Below are 13,524 nucleotides of genomic sequence, written 5' to 3' on the forward strand. Positions count from 1 at the left end.
ATCTCCCTGCACTAAAATTACACTTTTAACAATATTCAGTACAGCACTTTCCTCGTCACAGCACTTCAGCAAAATAAAAGATTCTTGAAGCCCAATCAGCAGAAGTGAACAGCTCACGCTCGGCTAGAAAGTACACCATGTACAGCCACGTTGAGTAAACCCAACGTGGCTGTAGGTTCACATCTCCTGTGATTACATCTCCCTGAACCACCCACTGATCTCCCTGCACTAAAATTACACTTTTAACAATATTCAGTACAGCACTTTCCTCGTCACAGTCACACTTCAGCAAAATAAAAGATTCTTGAAGCCCAATCAGCAGAAGTGAACAGCTCACGCTCGGCTAGAAAGTACACCATGTACAGCCACGTTGAGTAAACCCAACGTGGCTGTAAAGGCAGACTCGTCGGCCTAATAAGGTTTTATAGTCTCATTTCACCACTTTTTGTCAACCGCCTTTTTCAAGATACTTAAAGCTTCAGAATTCATCCAAAGGTGTATTTTCTGACATATTTTGTGTGATCATCATCATCATCAACAAAACGTTAAAATCCCTTTATCTACACCTTATTTCAGGCATCGAACCAAACATTAAAAAAAAACACTGACTAAGAGACTAGAAAACCAGAAGTGCAAAAAATGCAGACTTATTTAACACAAGCGTGAGGCATTTAAAGTGGCTATGAGTGGATATTATAGGGAAAACAAGTGAAATATGTTGTCAGTAAACATTGAATTATCTTTATTTGTAATAGGTCAAAACTACATTGAGAACATTCTTTGCCTTTTCTGTCCAAGTGTAACCAGAGGAGTTTAAATGTAACCTTGAAGGGGAAGTACTGTATTTCTCTTTTGAATTCTTCTGCTAAAAAAAAAGACAGAAACTGGACCTTTAATCTCTTTCTATGATTTGAAAGTTTGATGAAGTTCCTGTGTTTGTGTCCTGACTTCTACCTGTGGCATGATATATTCTTTGTATTTTTATATTAAAATACTATATTTTTTTTCCTTCTTGGAAAACAAAATATGATGCGAGCGGCTAATTCCAACCAATTTCAACCAATCCAACCGACATACAATCTGGCAATCAATTCAACTTTTAGCATCACAGAGCTAGAGAAGCTCATGATATATCTTTTCAACAATCAAATGAAATTCCTCCTGACGTTGTGTCCCGCCTGTCAATCATATTTTACTCAGAAATAAGTCCCCATACGGGAGATAAAGACTTTGGAAATGCTCATTTTGCTTGACTTTAAAAAGGTGATGTAAGACAGACAGCGCCACCTAGGGATAAGTGGAGCCATAAGACTCTGTAAAAAGGGCAAAGCAGGCTCCTCAAAAGGAAATATTTTGAACGTTTCATTACAATAAAAGGCCAATAAAAGAGAAATTAAACAGTTCCTTAGTGTCTCAAAATGTATTTTAATAAGCAACATAAAACATCAAATATCAGTCCCATACGAATGCCAGCAGGAGTTTAGTCCCCCCATTCCTCTCCGTTCCTACACCAAAAGAATTAAGGTGATACATGATCACATTTTTCCTTTAACAGTGCCTTTTCATTAATCAGAACATTGAATTAATTCAATTTTATTTATAGTATCATATCACAACAAAAGTTATCTAAGGACACTTTACACATCGAGCTGGACAAGAACACGTTCACAGAGTCAATACAAGGTATTAAGCTAGCCTTACAATTCATTTACAAAATCACAATTAAGGCATCATTTAAACCAGTAAACTTGGTTAACTGCCTTCCTCCACAATACACCTGTCCAGGATGAGATTAGCTAACGTTACCCATTAAGGCAAAAATTCTGACTGTTAATGTAACGTTAGCTAGCGACAATTCAGTGAAATAGCTTACATTGATAACCACTATGGCGGATGTGGGCTACAACATACAACAATTCTCAACCTGGTTGCATAAATAAGACAACTTCACATTATTACATTTATTTGCCTTCATAGAGATTATGGGATTTTTAATCTCTCACTGGGTTTCTTCTCTGTGGTTGCTTTTCATTGTGTTGACGTGTCCTCGATTCTTTTCCAAGCTTCCTGTCCTAGCGTCTTACAGTTTTTCTCAATTGTTTACACACAAATACTGGTACTTGAGACACAATGACCACAACATGTAACTCATGCACCAACCCCCTGAACTAGCTCTGCTAAACTGCAGGCACAATTCCTGCTTTACACTCAAATTGCAGTTTTAAAACACTTTTTTTTTGTAACTGTATACAGTCATTTCTTCTGGTTTTGTATGTAGACCACTGTATATGCAACTTTGTGTTGGTTTGGATGAACACTGTGTACATTACAGTATTCTTGTGGGAAAAATAAAATATATAAAAACAATATTCTAAAATATTTTACAACACATTTATGCATGTACTGTCTGTAGTGAGTGTAACACTGAACAAAATTTTCTGAAAGCATGCCTCATACTCTCAGAACTCTACACACAAATCAAAAAAACACACACACAATGGGCAAAACCCCTCAATTCTCCTGCAAAATGAAACTTTACATTCAAAACAATGTTATTTCTTCTCAAAATGGTATTTTGTTTTCAAATGACACACACAAACCATCATATAAATAGACATTTACAGTAAGAACCAGTTGAACACTGATGTGCTCAATGTAAAACACGATGAGCACTTCTTCTCCATTTACCATAATGACTTAGGCCTCTTTTTGTTCAGTGTTACACTCACTACAGACAGTACATACATAAATGTATATTTTAGAATATTGTTTTTATATATTTTATTTTTCCCACAAGAATCCTGTAATGTACACAGTGTTCATCCAAACCAACACAAAGTTGCATATACAGTGGTCTACATACAAAACCAGAAGAATTTACTGTATACAGTTACAAAAAAACCAACAACAACAACTATCCCGCATCCTCTCTTCTGTTTCGGTCTGGCCACAGCACCTCATCCACATCACAGGCAATGCAAGCGATGGCCAAGCAGCGTGGGAAAAATCGCCTAGCATGGCAAATCCATGCTAGGCTCCTCCTCGTACTCTCACTCCTCTGGCTCTGCCTCTGTTGCCAATGTTGGCATCCATTGCTCCAAAACAGAAGAGCTCACCTGTTGCACTTTTATGCTAATGCTCTGATTGCGAATTGTAAAACTGTGTTGCAGGTGTTTGCCCATGTGATGAGTCAGTGTGCATAGTAGGGAAATTAACTTTAGAATTTTGAATGGCAGTGTGTTCCTTGTGAAAACAAGAGATTTTCTTCATGAAAATTGTGCCAAATGCAGAGAATTGTGTGTAGTGTTTTGAAAAAAGTGTGTTTGAAAACTGCAATTTGAGTGTAAAGCAGGAATTGTGCTTGCAGTTTAGCAGAGTTGGTTCAGGGGGTTGGTGCATGAGTTACATGTTGTGGTCATTGTGTCTCAAGTACCAGTATTTGTGTGTAAACAATTGAGAAAAACTGTAGTTCAGGGGGTTGGTGCATGAGTTACATGTTGTGGTCATTGTGTCTCAAGTACCAGTATTTGTGTGTAAACAATTGAGAAAAACTGTAAGCAGCAATGTTTACTGTAGTTATAAAATTGAAAGAGGGAATACAACTAAACGTTTTAGTTTGTGAAATAATCAGTGAGGTCATTTTGCTGTTCTTACTACTTCTCTCAGCTCTGCAGCAAATAGAAAAATAGATATTGTTTAGCTTTGTGTGAAGCACAAAAATACACACACACGCACACACACACCTACACACACACACACACACACACACACACACACACACACACACACACACACACACACACACACACACACACACACACACACACACACACATTTCAAAGCATGGATGAAAGCCCATAATACTGACAATTTAACAGCATGTTGCCCATCACAGCCACACAAAATGCTATAATTAACATGACTGTTACAATTAAAAATGTGGCGCTCCAGACCAATCGTTTACATGCAGGTGAAGGATTGAGGGAGTTATAAGTGGAGCGAGAAGTTTTTAAAAAACATTCCAGTGTTACTGGAGTAATTCTCCATTGACAACATAAACATGACTTAGCCTACATAAACCTCAACCATGTTTACCAAAGCAACTTTACTTTTGAGATTGTTTGTTTGTTTACATTTTGTCCATATTCAATAATCGTTTCAGAATGTAGCCTACCTGAAAAACAACTGACCTTGTTGTTAAAATCCTCCTTCTAGCTCATATTTCAGTTAAGAAATTCAGTTCTTGTTAGAACGTATAGGTATAATAACATTCGGCCCAATGGCTCTGTTGTGATTGACAGCTCAGAGGGCGGAACCAAACTATGAAGAAGGTCAATGATTGGCTGAAAGCGAGTGTGTGAATTTCAGGCTCCTACTTATTTGTCTCAATAGTCGCACCATGAATTAATGATTTTCAACTTTTCCCTGTACGTCTTCCTCATATTCCTACTGGGACATGTTGTGAAGTTGTTGTTGTTTTATCAGTGCTATAACTAATGACACTTGGTCTATATGAGAGCTGGAGGGGAGAAGTCTAGAGCTCAGTGGGGAATTATTTTCTATTCGTAAATTATGCATATTTCTGAGGTCACTCTCGTGCTCCGTTTGTAAAGTAGCCGCTTTTCGTTTTTGCTTTTGTTTTGAACTGTCTCAATGTGTTTATCCAAGCCTTCTGTGAACATCACATTGGCCAGTGAGCTCAGTCTACCCCGCCTCGGTTTCGAGGCGCAATGTTTCCAACTCTCATCTCCCCCACGTAGTAACGCCTCTCCGTCCTCCACCGGAACCGCCTGAGCAGCGCCTTCCTCATCTCCGCGTTCCTCAGCCCGTACACCAGCGGGTTGATGATCGGCGGCACTAAAAGTATGACCAGCAGGCACATGTGGAGCACAGCTGCCGTGGCCGAGGGGGTCGGATTCGAGGGTGCCATCATGGCCTCGGTGCCCTTCACCTCCCACAGCGCGTCCGTGGAGACTTTGAGCAGCGGCGGGAGCAGCTGCGGGAACAGCATGCAGCAGTAGAACAACACGGTCTTGCGTGCTCTGGTGTTGACCGCGTCGAACGGGGCGATCGCGTCCCGGTACATGCTCAAGTAGGAGAAGGCGTGGACCAGCAGGCACATCAGCAGGGTGAAGGAGCCCAGGAGTTTGCGAAAGACTGCAGAGGCGCGGGGGAAACCCAAGTACTGCTCCATCATGTCCGGCTCGCATAGTAGCCCACCGGTGAACAGCTCATTCTTTTGCCCGCTCCCCATGTGCAGCAACACCACGTGGACGGTGCTGACGGAGATGGCGTAGACCCAGATGAGACTCAGGGCTAGCCGCAGGCGCATCTGCGTGAGGATGATCAAGTAGTGGATGGCGTGGCACACGTACAAGTAGCGCTCCAGCGCCATGCACGTGATGCTGAGGAGGCTGGAGAAAATGCAGACGGTCCCCACAAAGTACTGGATGTGACACCAGGCGCCGAACGCAATGGTCCTGCGCTGGACTAGCGAGTAGACGACGGTCGGACCGATGGTGAGAGTCTGCAGGATGTCACTCAAAATCAGATTCTTAAAGAAAGCAACGCGCGGCTCCCAGGAGAGGTCCTCGGACCGTCCGAGTCCGAACAGGGTAAAACAGTTGACCATAAATGACAAGAGAGTCAACAGCACAACAGTCCAGATGAGCGCGGGGACTGCTTGGCCATAGGGCAGGATGGATAGGAAGAGACACCCGGCAACATCCTGCTCCGCGGTTACGCGCGGCTCAGTCATGTTGCCTTCGCGGAGCCAGTCGCACTGCTCGCTGGGGTCGTGCGCCTCCGCGGTCGTCATCACAGGTGCTGTTGTCATTTTGATCTTAGTGACCTGTGTTGTACTACCCTCACTGACAGAGGCGGTGTGCGTCCGATTGGTCATCCTTATAAGCCCACACTCCTCTAACAACCTGTCTATCAGAGAGAGAGAGAGAGAGAGAGAGAGAGAGAGAGAGAGAGAGAGAGAGAGAGAGAGAGAGAGATTTGATTTTTGAATCAACTTTATTTTTCGTTCTTTTTTCAAATACTCATTTGAAAATAGTGATACATTCAAACATACCCACTCTTACTCCTTAGAGTAAATAAATGAATGAATACATAAATAAATAAATAAATACTTCATTCATGAGCACATCTTCAAACTGCAGTGTCAACACCTGATTAAAACACCAAACCTGCTGGAAAGTGTCCAGATCTCCTGCTGCTCTGTAATAGTTAAAATCAATGAGGAGTCTGGACTTCATCATATTTGTACATACAGTAACAGGTTCAACAATAAAACCATCCTTCACTTTCCTCCTTCGGCTAAAATACACCCCCATCTTGGCCTGCCCTAAAACAAAGTTTAAAAGCTGCCATTTGTTTTTGTGTTGGCGTGTGTATTTAAAACCTAGAATAAAAAGCTGCTTGGTAAAAACCTCTCCACTTTTGGTAAAAACAGTTTGTAAAAACAGAAACAATGGTAAAAGACGAAGACACTCGTAAAAACAGTGAAACACAGTCTCTCTTTGGTCGCAGTAGGGACATTTGTCCTCTACTGCCGGGTTTATGGTGGACACAAAGGAGTTCACTGCTATGACCCCATGGAGGACTCTCCAGTGAATGTCTGCATGTCTTTTAGAGAGTGGAGGCTTGTAGAAGGACCTCCACTCAGGTCTGGCAGCAGGAGCCAGCTGCAGATATCTCCTCCATGGAGTGTCAGGTCTCTTGTCCAGTTTTGTTTTGTTGATTGCCTTCACCAAGATCCTGTAAAACGTTTTTCCCGTGGTACCATCCAGTGGTGCGAGGTGTGTATATTCCATTAAAATCCAAGAGCAGTCTTTAAAATCCGGGGCCAGGAAAATGGCAGGAAAGGGATTGTCATTGGTCCCTGTTTGATTAAAAGAGGAGTTTAAAAGCAGGCGTTCGTGAGTCTCTGGGTGCAGTCGAATAGTCTTTTTTGCTTAGGAAGGTTCCTAACTGAAGAAGTGACCTGGAAGTAAACAAGTGGCCGCCATGATAAGAGCCGTTCGGATTCTCTAAATGCAAAGGAAATTGGAGCTCCAATGCTTCCTTTCAGAGCTCCTTTAGCATAGGATGCAACGGACCTTCCTATGCGAAAGGAAAGGAGATTACGCCGACCCACAATTCTTTGCGAGAGCAACATTAGGCTTGTTCGGGATGGTCTTGGCTTGGCTTGACTTGACTTACCACGCCGACGAGAGCTGCAGGTGTCTGAGGGGGCGGGCTCTAAAAGAGACGGCAGCCAAACGCCATCAAGTCAGACAACAAAGTCAACGTGACTATAGTGCTCAAGCGATAGAACACAGCAGCAAACCAAAGAGGATATGTTTTATATATATATATATATATATACAAGGCAACATCTGCAGTTTGAAGATGTGCTCATGAATATATATATATATATATATATATTACACACACACACACATACATATATACATAAATACATACATACACACACACACACACGCAAGGCAACATGTGGAAGGCATTATTTTTTCCCAGTATATTTGTATTATCATTCTATGTTTGTATTAACCAGACCTCACATATAATAGGCCTACTCACAACACAATGCACGAAACTTTAGATCAAGCCATGAGATCAATGCGACCAAAATAAAAAGTATAATTTCACCACAAGGTGGCCGCCGAGTGCGGCCACCTTGAGAGACAGACAGGTAACCAGTCTATCACAGGGACGACATGTAGAGACAGACAGGTAATCAGTCTATCACAGGGCTGACATGTAGAGACAGACAGGTAACCAGTCTATCACAGGGCTGACATGTAGAGACAGACAGGTAACCAGTCTATCACAGGGCTGACATGTAGAGACAGACAGGTAACCAGTCTATCACAGGGCTGACATGTAGAGACAGACAGGTAACCAGTCTATCACAGGGCTGACATGTAGAGACCTGGGACATTTAGAGTCATCAATGAACCTATCCCCATCCTGCATGTCTTTGGACTGTGGGAGGAAGCCGGAGAACCCGGAGAGAACCCACTCTTACATGAGGAGAACATGCAAACTCCACACAGAAGAACCCGGGCCCGACCCGGGATTTAAAATCGAAACCCTCTCGCTGTGAGGTGAACGTGCTACCCACTACACCACCGTGCAGCCCGTGCTGTGAGTGTGTGACCTAAATACCTCCTGATTTTTGGTGGAAACCATTGTCCCACAATGCATTGCAAAAGGGGTGGGAGCAGCTCGATTCAGGAGAATAAATGTTAAATCTGTTCATGACTCATTGACGTATCTGTACGTACGACTTTTGGATCTGTGGCATCGATAGCGAGGATGAAGTAGCAACGCTGTGGTAGCGACCTGTCATACCCTGCTTTATGGTCGATTTGACTCTAAACTGAGGTTGCTGCCTGATCTGGACACTTAGCAAGTATTTATATTTTTATGTATTCTAAGCTAAATAAGTGACATCTCTTTTGTCAATGTGTGTTTGATTCTGAGTCTGTCGTTGAAGCATTATGTCATTAATTTCTCTTTTCTATTTCTCTGATTGACAAAGAAACAACAAAAGCCAATAAGAAAACAAAAGTGCAGCTGATTCTGTTGAAGTAATGACATATGGAGTTTTTTAAAAATATTTTTGGAAAGTTATTTGACTCATAAAAGCAAATCATCTTTCAATCAGGAGACCCAAAGGGGCAGACTGACACCTGGTGTTAAGGACTAGTAACTGCAGTCTATTCCCTGAAATACGTCACCATACAGAAGATAAACTCTTGAAATGCTGTTTCATTTCAAATGTTTGTTCATCTGTACGCCAGAATATTCTGTCTCATGGAAAATGTAGACCTTAAAATCATCCCACTGTGTATAATAAAAAAAAGAACCAACCCAACTAACAAAATATGCAAATATGTCGTATTTTGGTTTTGACATATTTTACAACATAATATATTTTCAAATTGTTTGATTTTCTTTTTTTTAAAGATTTTTTTCTGGCATAGACACCTTTTATTTAGCCGTGGACAGAGAGGAAACATGGGATAGAGAGGGGGATGTGACATGCAAAGGACCTCCGGCTGGGATTTGAACCGGGGTCGGCTGCGTACATGGCTACATGGTATCTGTCTAACTACTCGACCACCTGCACACCAAATTGTTTGATTTTCAATTAAATTTATGGCACAATTTGATATACAGTCGATATACAGTCGATATACAGTGATATCAGCCCTCTCAATGATTCAGTAAAGCTCGACTACACCTTGTTATTTATTCTATGCTTTACTTTACCAGTTAAATTATTTCAGGCATCGCACTGACCCGGGTACCCGGCCCATGTCTCCATGAACCTCTAGTATGGGAGCAAATCTGTTATGCCCAGAACAACTCCCTCTACGTTTAAGTTGTCCGTTTTAAAATGAGACAATGACAGTGCGGAAAACAACAGAAGGAGGGCAGTGGTATAAGTGAAGTGAAGGATCAGGATCAGGGTGGTAGAGGACTCCAGGGGGAGGAGTGATGGCATACCTCCAGCCTTATATAGGGTGTGTTTGTCCAGGGTTCAGCTGCTCCCCCAGGGAATGTCCAGGAATAGAAGGAGTTAGAGGAGAAGAAGGTGGAAAGAGGAGAAGAAAGAGGAAAAAAAGAAAAATAATCAAAGGGCACACAATTTCCTCTTGGTCTTTTGTTCCTCCTCTCAAGAACAAAACTGTCTCATGCTGCCAAAACCTTTTCTCTCATCCAACGAGAGAAAAGTCTTGAGCCGGGCAGAGCATCAGCTGTTGCCGTCAGTCAGACACTCAATGACGGCGGTGACATAAGTTGGACGGCATGAGGTCACACTGCAGCCCTCCAGGGAAGGTGGGGTTGATGACTGAGAGGGTGAGAGGAGGTTAAGAAAGAGGAGACTGTGGGGATCAAAACATGGAGCAAGGAGAGGCAGGAATAAAAGAGTGGTTAGAAGGTGTGATGGGACATGGGAGGGAAGGAAAACACATGCACACACACACACGCACAGCGCGCGTAGAACACCACGGTGCACAACAAAAAGAGTCTTTATTTAATAAGGTGGGGAGTCCAAAGTAAGCGTTTCCTGGTCCGGGGTAGGCTACTTTGTGAGGGGTCCTTCTTCCAACAGGCCTCGTGCTGCTGGAGAGGGGGGGAGTGGTGAAAAGAGAGTTAGTCAGAATTATCTACGTCCCTACATCAGTGGGTGGCCGAGTCCAAGACTTCCTGTATTTATCCACTCTCCGGCGCTCCCTCCACTTTCCTCCTGCGCTCCCCAGCCTCGGGCCACCTGCGGCTGGGGAGAAACTGTGCTTTATACAGAGGGTGACGTGATTAGTGGAATGGTGATCACCTGTGTCCTATGCCAGGTACGGAGCAGCTGTGAATGATAGTACTGGTTGTCAATTATCTCACCCAGCCTCAGTCTGTGGGCAAACGGTTGCCGGGACACCTCACAGCACACACATACACACACACACACACACACACACACACACAGACACACACACACACACACACACACACACACACACCCACACACATATGCCACATGAAGATCAAATAGAAGCAGGTCGCCTGTCTATCACAAGCACATAAAGACAGACAACCATTCAAACTCACATCCACACCAACGAGCAATTTAGCAATTTAACCTGCATGTCTTTTGAAATTTGGGAGAAAGCCACATACCCAGATAAAACCCACATGGGGAGAACATGCACATTTAGTCCACACAGAAGACATACATATTATTGCACATTCCCTTTGAACACAACTCCAGTTTTACTCCTGTGGTGTGGAGTCATGATGAGGCTACACAATGACAATGCTCGTGTTCGTCAGGTCCACCTGTCGCTCCTCCACAGTCCAAATATGGTCACTTCTGTTCACTGTTTGCAAAAATCAAAGATGGTGGGGGCCAAAATGTCAAATTCGAGTCTTCAAAACCGTAGTCCACAAACCAATGGGTGGGGGGCGGGGCTTGGCAAAGAACCAGATGGACAGGGAAAAAAGGAAATGTATGAATTCTTGAGGGAAAGTATCCTGGCATTTTGAGCTGGATGGAAAATCATATTGGAAAAAATATTTACAACATACACATGACATTGGCTACAGTACATGTATGTTAATTACTCAACATATAAGCTGATTAAAAATGGCAACCGTACTTTAAGTTTCAGCAACCAAAAACTGATGCCTGGTTGCCAGCCTGGCAACCACTGTAAAAAGTTAGTGCTTTTGACAGTGATGGAAACAGAAACGGGAGACCCATGGTAAGCAACAAATGTCCCCAGCTGGACTCAAACCAGGGACGCTACTCCGTTATGTGGCAGGTATGCGTCTGAGATCACCGGTTTGACAAATGTATTACTGCAGCTTCAATGAGACGGGCTGCAGACATACAGTAAGGCCAAAGGTCATGTGTCGTCAATATCTGTGCCAAAATTACATGGTTACGACCTTCAGTATATCATTGCTTAATGATAAATCCTAAATTGTTATTGAATCACTGACAATTTACTCAAACACAAAATGTTAGATCGACACAGTAACCGACAATAAAAGACACTACACAAACAATTCTTCTGTATAAAAAAAAGAAGCAGCTAACTATCCAGCTGCTAGCGCTACACACCAAACCAAAGAGAGTTTATTTTGGAAGGTTTCAGGGATTTCAATGAACAATTCCTCTCTGTGTATGTGGAATTGTATGCATTGATAGTAATTGATGTGTATGATAAAATTTTTCACATAATTAAGCCTGTATTTTAAACTTACCCCCTGGTCTGTGGTCTGTTATTTGTAGTTCTAAACTGCTCCTCTGAACCTTAAGACTCTGGTCCTCTGTTAATACCTTCAGTGCTACACAGGTCTTTATAATTGAACAAAATGTATCTTCTTTCATTCCTTTCGACATTGGACAATCCATCATCTCCCCTTTTTTTCATAAGCCACCTGCAGCTCTTTAGAAAAGGCCGACTTTCTCTTTCAGCATGACAGCTATACTAGAAGTTATGAGCAACCACAGCTGCTCTAGTTTCAATGCCAATGAGACAGTACTCTGGGCATAAATAGATTTCCAGTGAAAGATTTAAGAAACTGTGGAGCCTTACTGCTTAAAATTCCTGAGTGGACACCAAGATCAGCAGGTAGCTGCGTCTTTTAGCTGACCTGGTGGACTGAAGTGGAAAGGAATCCTTTGGTCTGTGCATTTGATATTAGAATGCATCTTTCTGACAAATAAAACTTCTCATTCTTTGTTCTATTAATAGTGTTGGCTCTAGGGATGTCTGTCAGTTTGGTTCTAATTAAAGTATCTCAACAACTTCAAAAATGGATTGCCATGAACTTTGATTAAGACATTCATGTTCCCCTCAGGAAGAATTGGAATAACTGGAGATCCATAATATATATATCTAGTGCCATCATCAAGTCAACATCCAAACTAATGTCATCATGAGCTTCGGGTGTCATCCTGTCATTGTGAGGCTCTCAGCATGTGGATGTAAGCGCTAAATACAATTTTACAAAGTTGCTTTCCTTCTTTCTCTAGTTTTGCTTTCCTTGCAGATGACACGGACATGTGTGAACTAACTGCCTCAAATCTCTCATGGACACGTCTGTAATGGGGAAGTCGTGGTGCACACTGGAAAATAGGGTTCAACCGTAATCCACTGTGTAATTTGATCGCTGATAACCCTGATTTTTCATATGCACAAGTTGAAAAACGGACAGACCTAACAAACCATGACATTTTACAAATTGTCATGTTGTTATTTCAGCATCCCTTTTATTGCGATTAAATCACAACAAAAGTGTTTATTTGGGGTTTATATCACTGCAACTGCTGAACTAGGATGCCGTTTGATAACATGTAAAAAGCAGCAATGTTTATTTCAGCCATGATTGATGAAACATTGTCGGCGTCTACATGGAGGTAAGCCCCGCCTCCTCTTTGGCCCGTCTAGCGCGCGATAATGCATTCAAACTCACGTCATTTACATAACGCAAAAAGTTGCTTTGTGTTTATGTGACATATCTACTCCTGTGCCTCCCCAGCCTGCCCTAGTCCCACGTCCATGTTGCTCATCACCTTCTGGTTTGTTCTTCGGTTCCTTCGGTTCCTTCAGTACCTTTTTGTATTTTTTGCCTTTGCACTTTTCATAACATCAGCATGCTTCCTGAGGTTTTTGTTCCCTGTGAGTTTTTGTATCAGCTTAGTCATTAAATCTCGCCTTTTGTTTAGTTTCACCTGCCTACCTTCTTTTTGAATTTGGGTCCTTTTTGCATTCTATCAACAATACTAGTAAGTAAGTAAGTAAGTAAGTGATGATAGTTGCACCATTAGTCAGTTGAGTGTAGGGGCGTTGCTCTCGAAGCTGCTCACACATTCGTCAGAGCAAGCAGAAACAGTGGCATTCAAGACTCAACACGGACACACAGACATCCCTCGCTGCAGTTTGTAAAGTGAAATGCAAAGCTGGTGAAATCAACACATCTAGAACACAGAATACGTTG

The 13,524-nt window shown here is 42.3% G+C and overlaps 1 protein-coding gene across 1 annotated transcript; it reads right to left on the minus strand.

Moving 5' to 3' along the window:
• Positions 1-4,699: 4,699 nt before the first annotated feature.
• LOC311017769 (olfactory receptor 2G3) lies at positions 4,700-5,902 on the minus strand (the record flags this gene model as incomplete). The annotated part of the gene is made up of 1 exon (XM_084016345.1): positions 4,700-5,902. The coding sequence occupies one exon, from the start codon at positions 5,900-5,902 to the stop codon at positions 4,700-4,702; it is 1,203 nt and encodes a 400-aa protein (XP_083872471.1).
• Positions 5,903-13,524: the final 7,622 nt, after the last annotated feature.

Source organism: Eutrigla gurnardus (assembly GCF_963514095.1).
Source record: "Eutrigla gurnardus genome assembly, chromosome: 8".
NCBI classification, from domain to species: domain Eukaryota; kingdom Metazoa; phylum Chordata; class Actinopteri; order Perciformes; family Triglidae; genus Eutrigla; species Eutrigla gurnardus.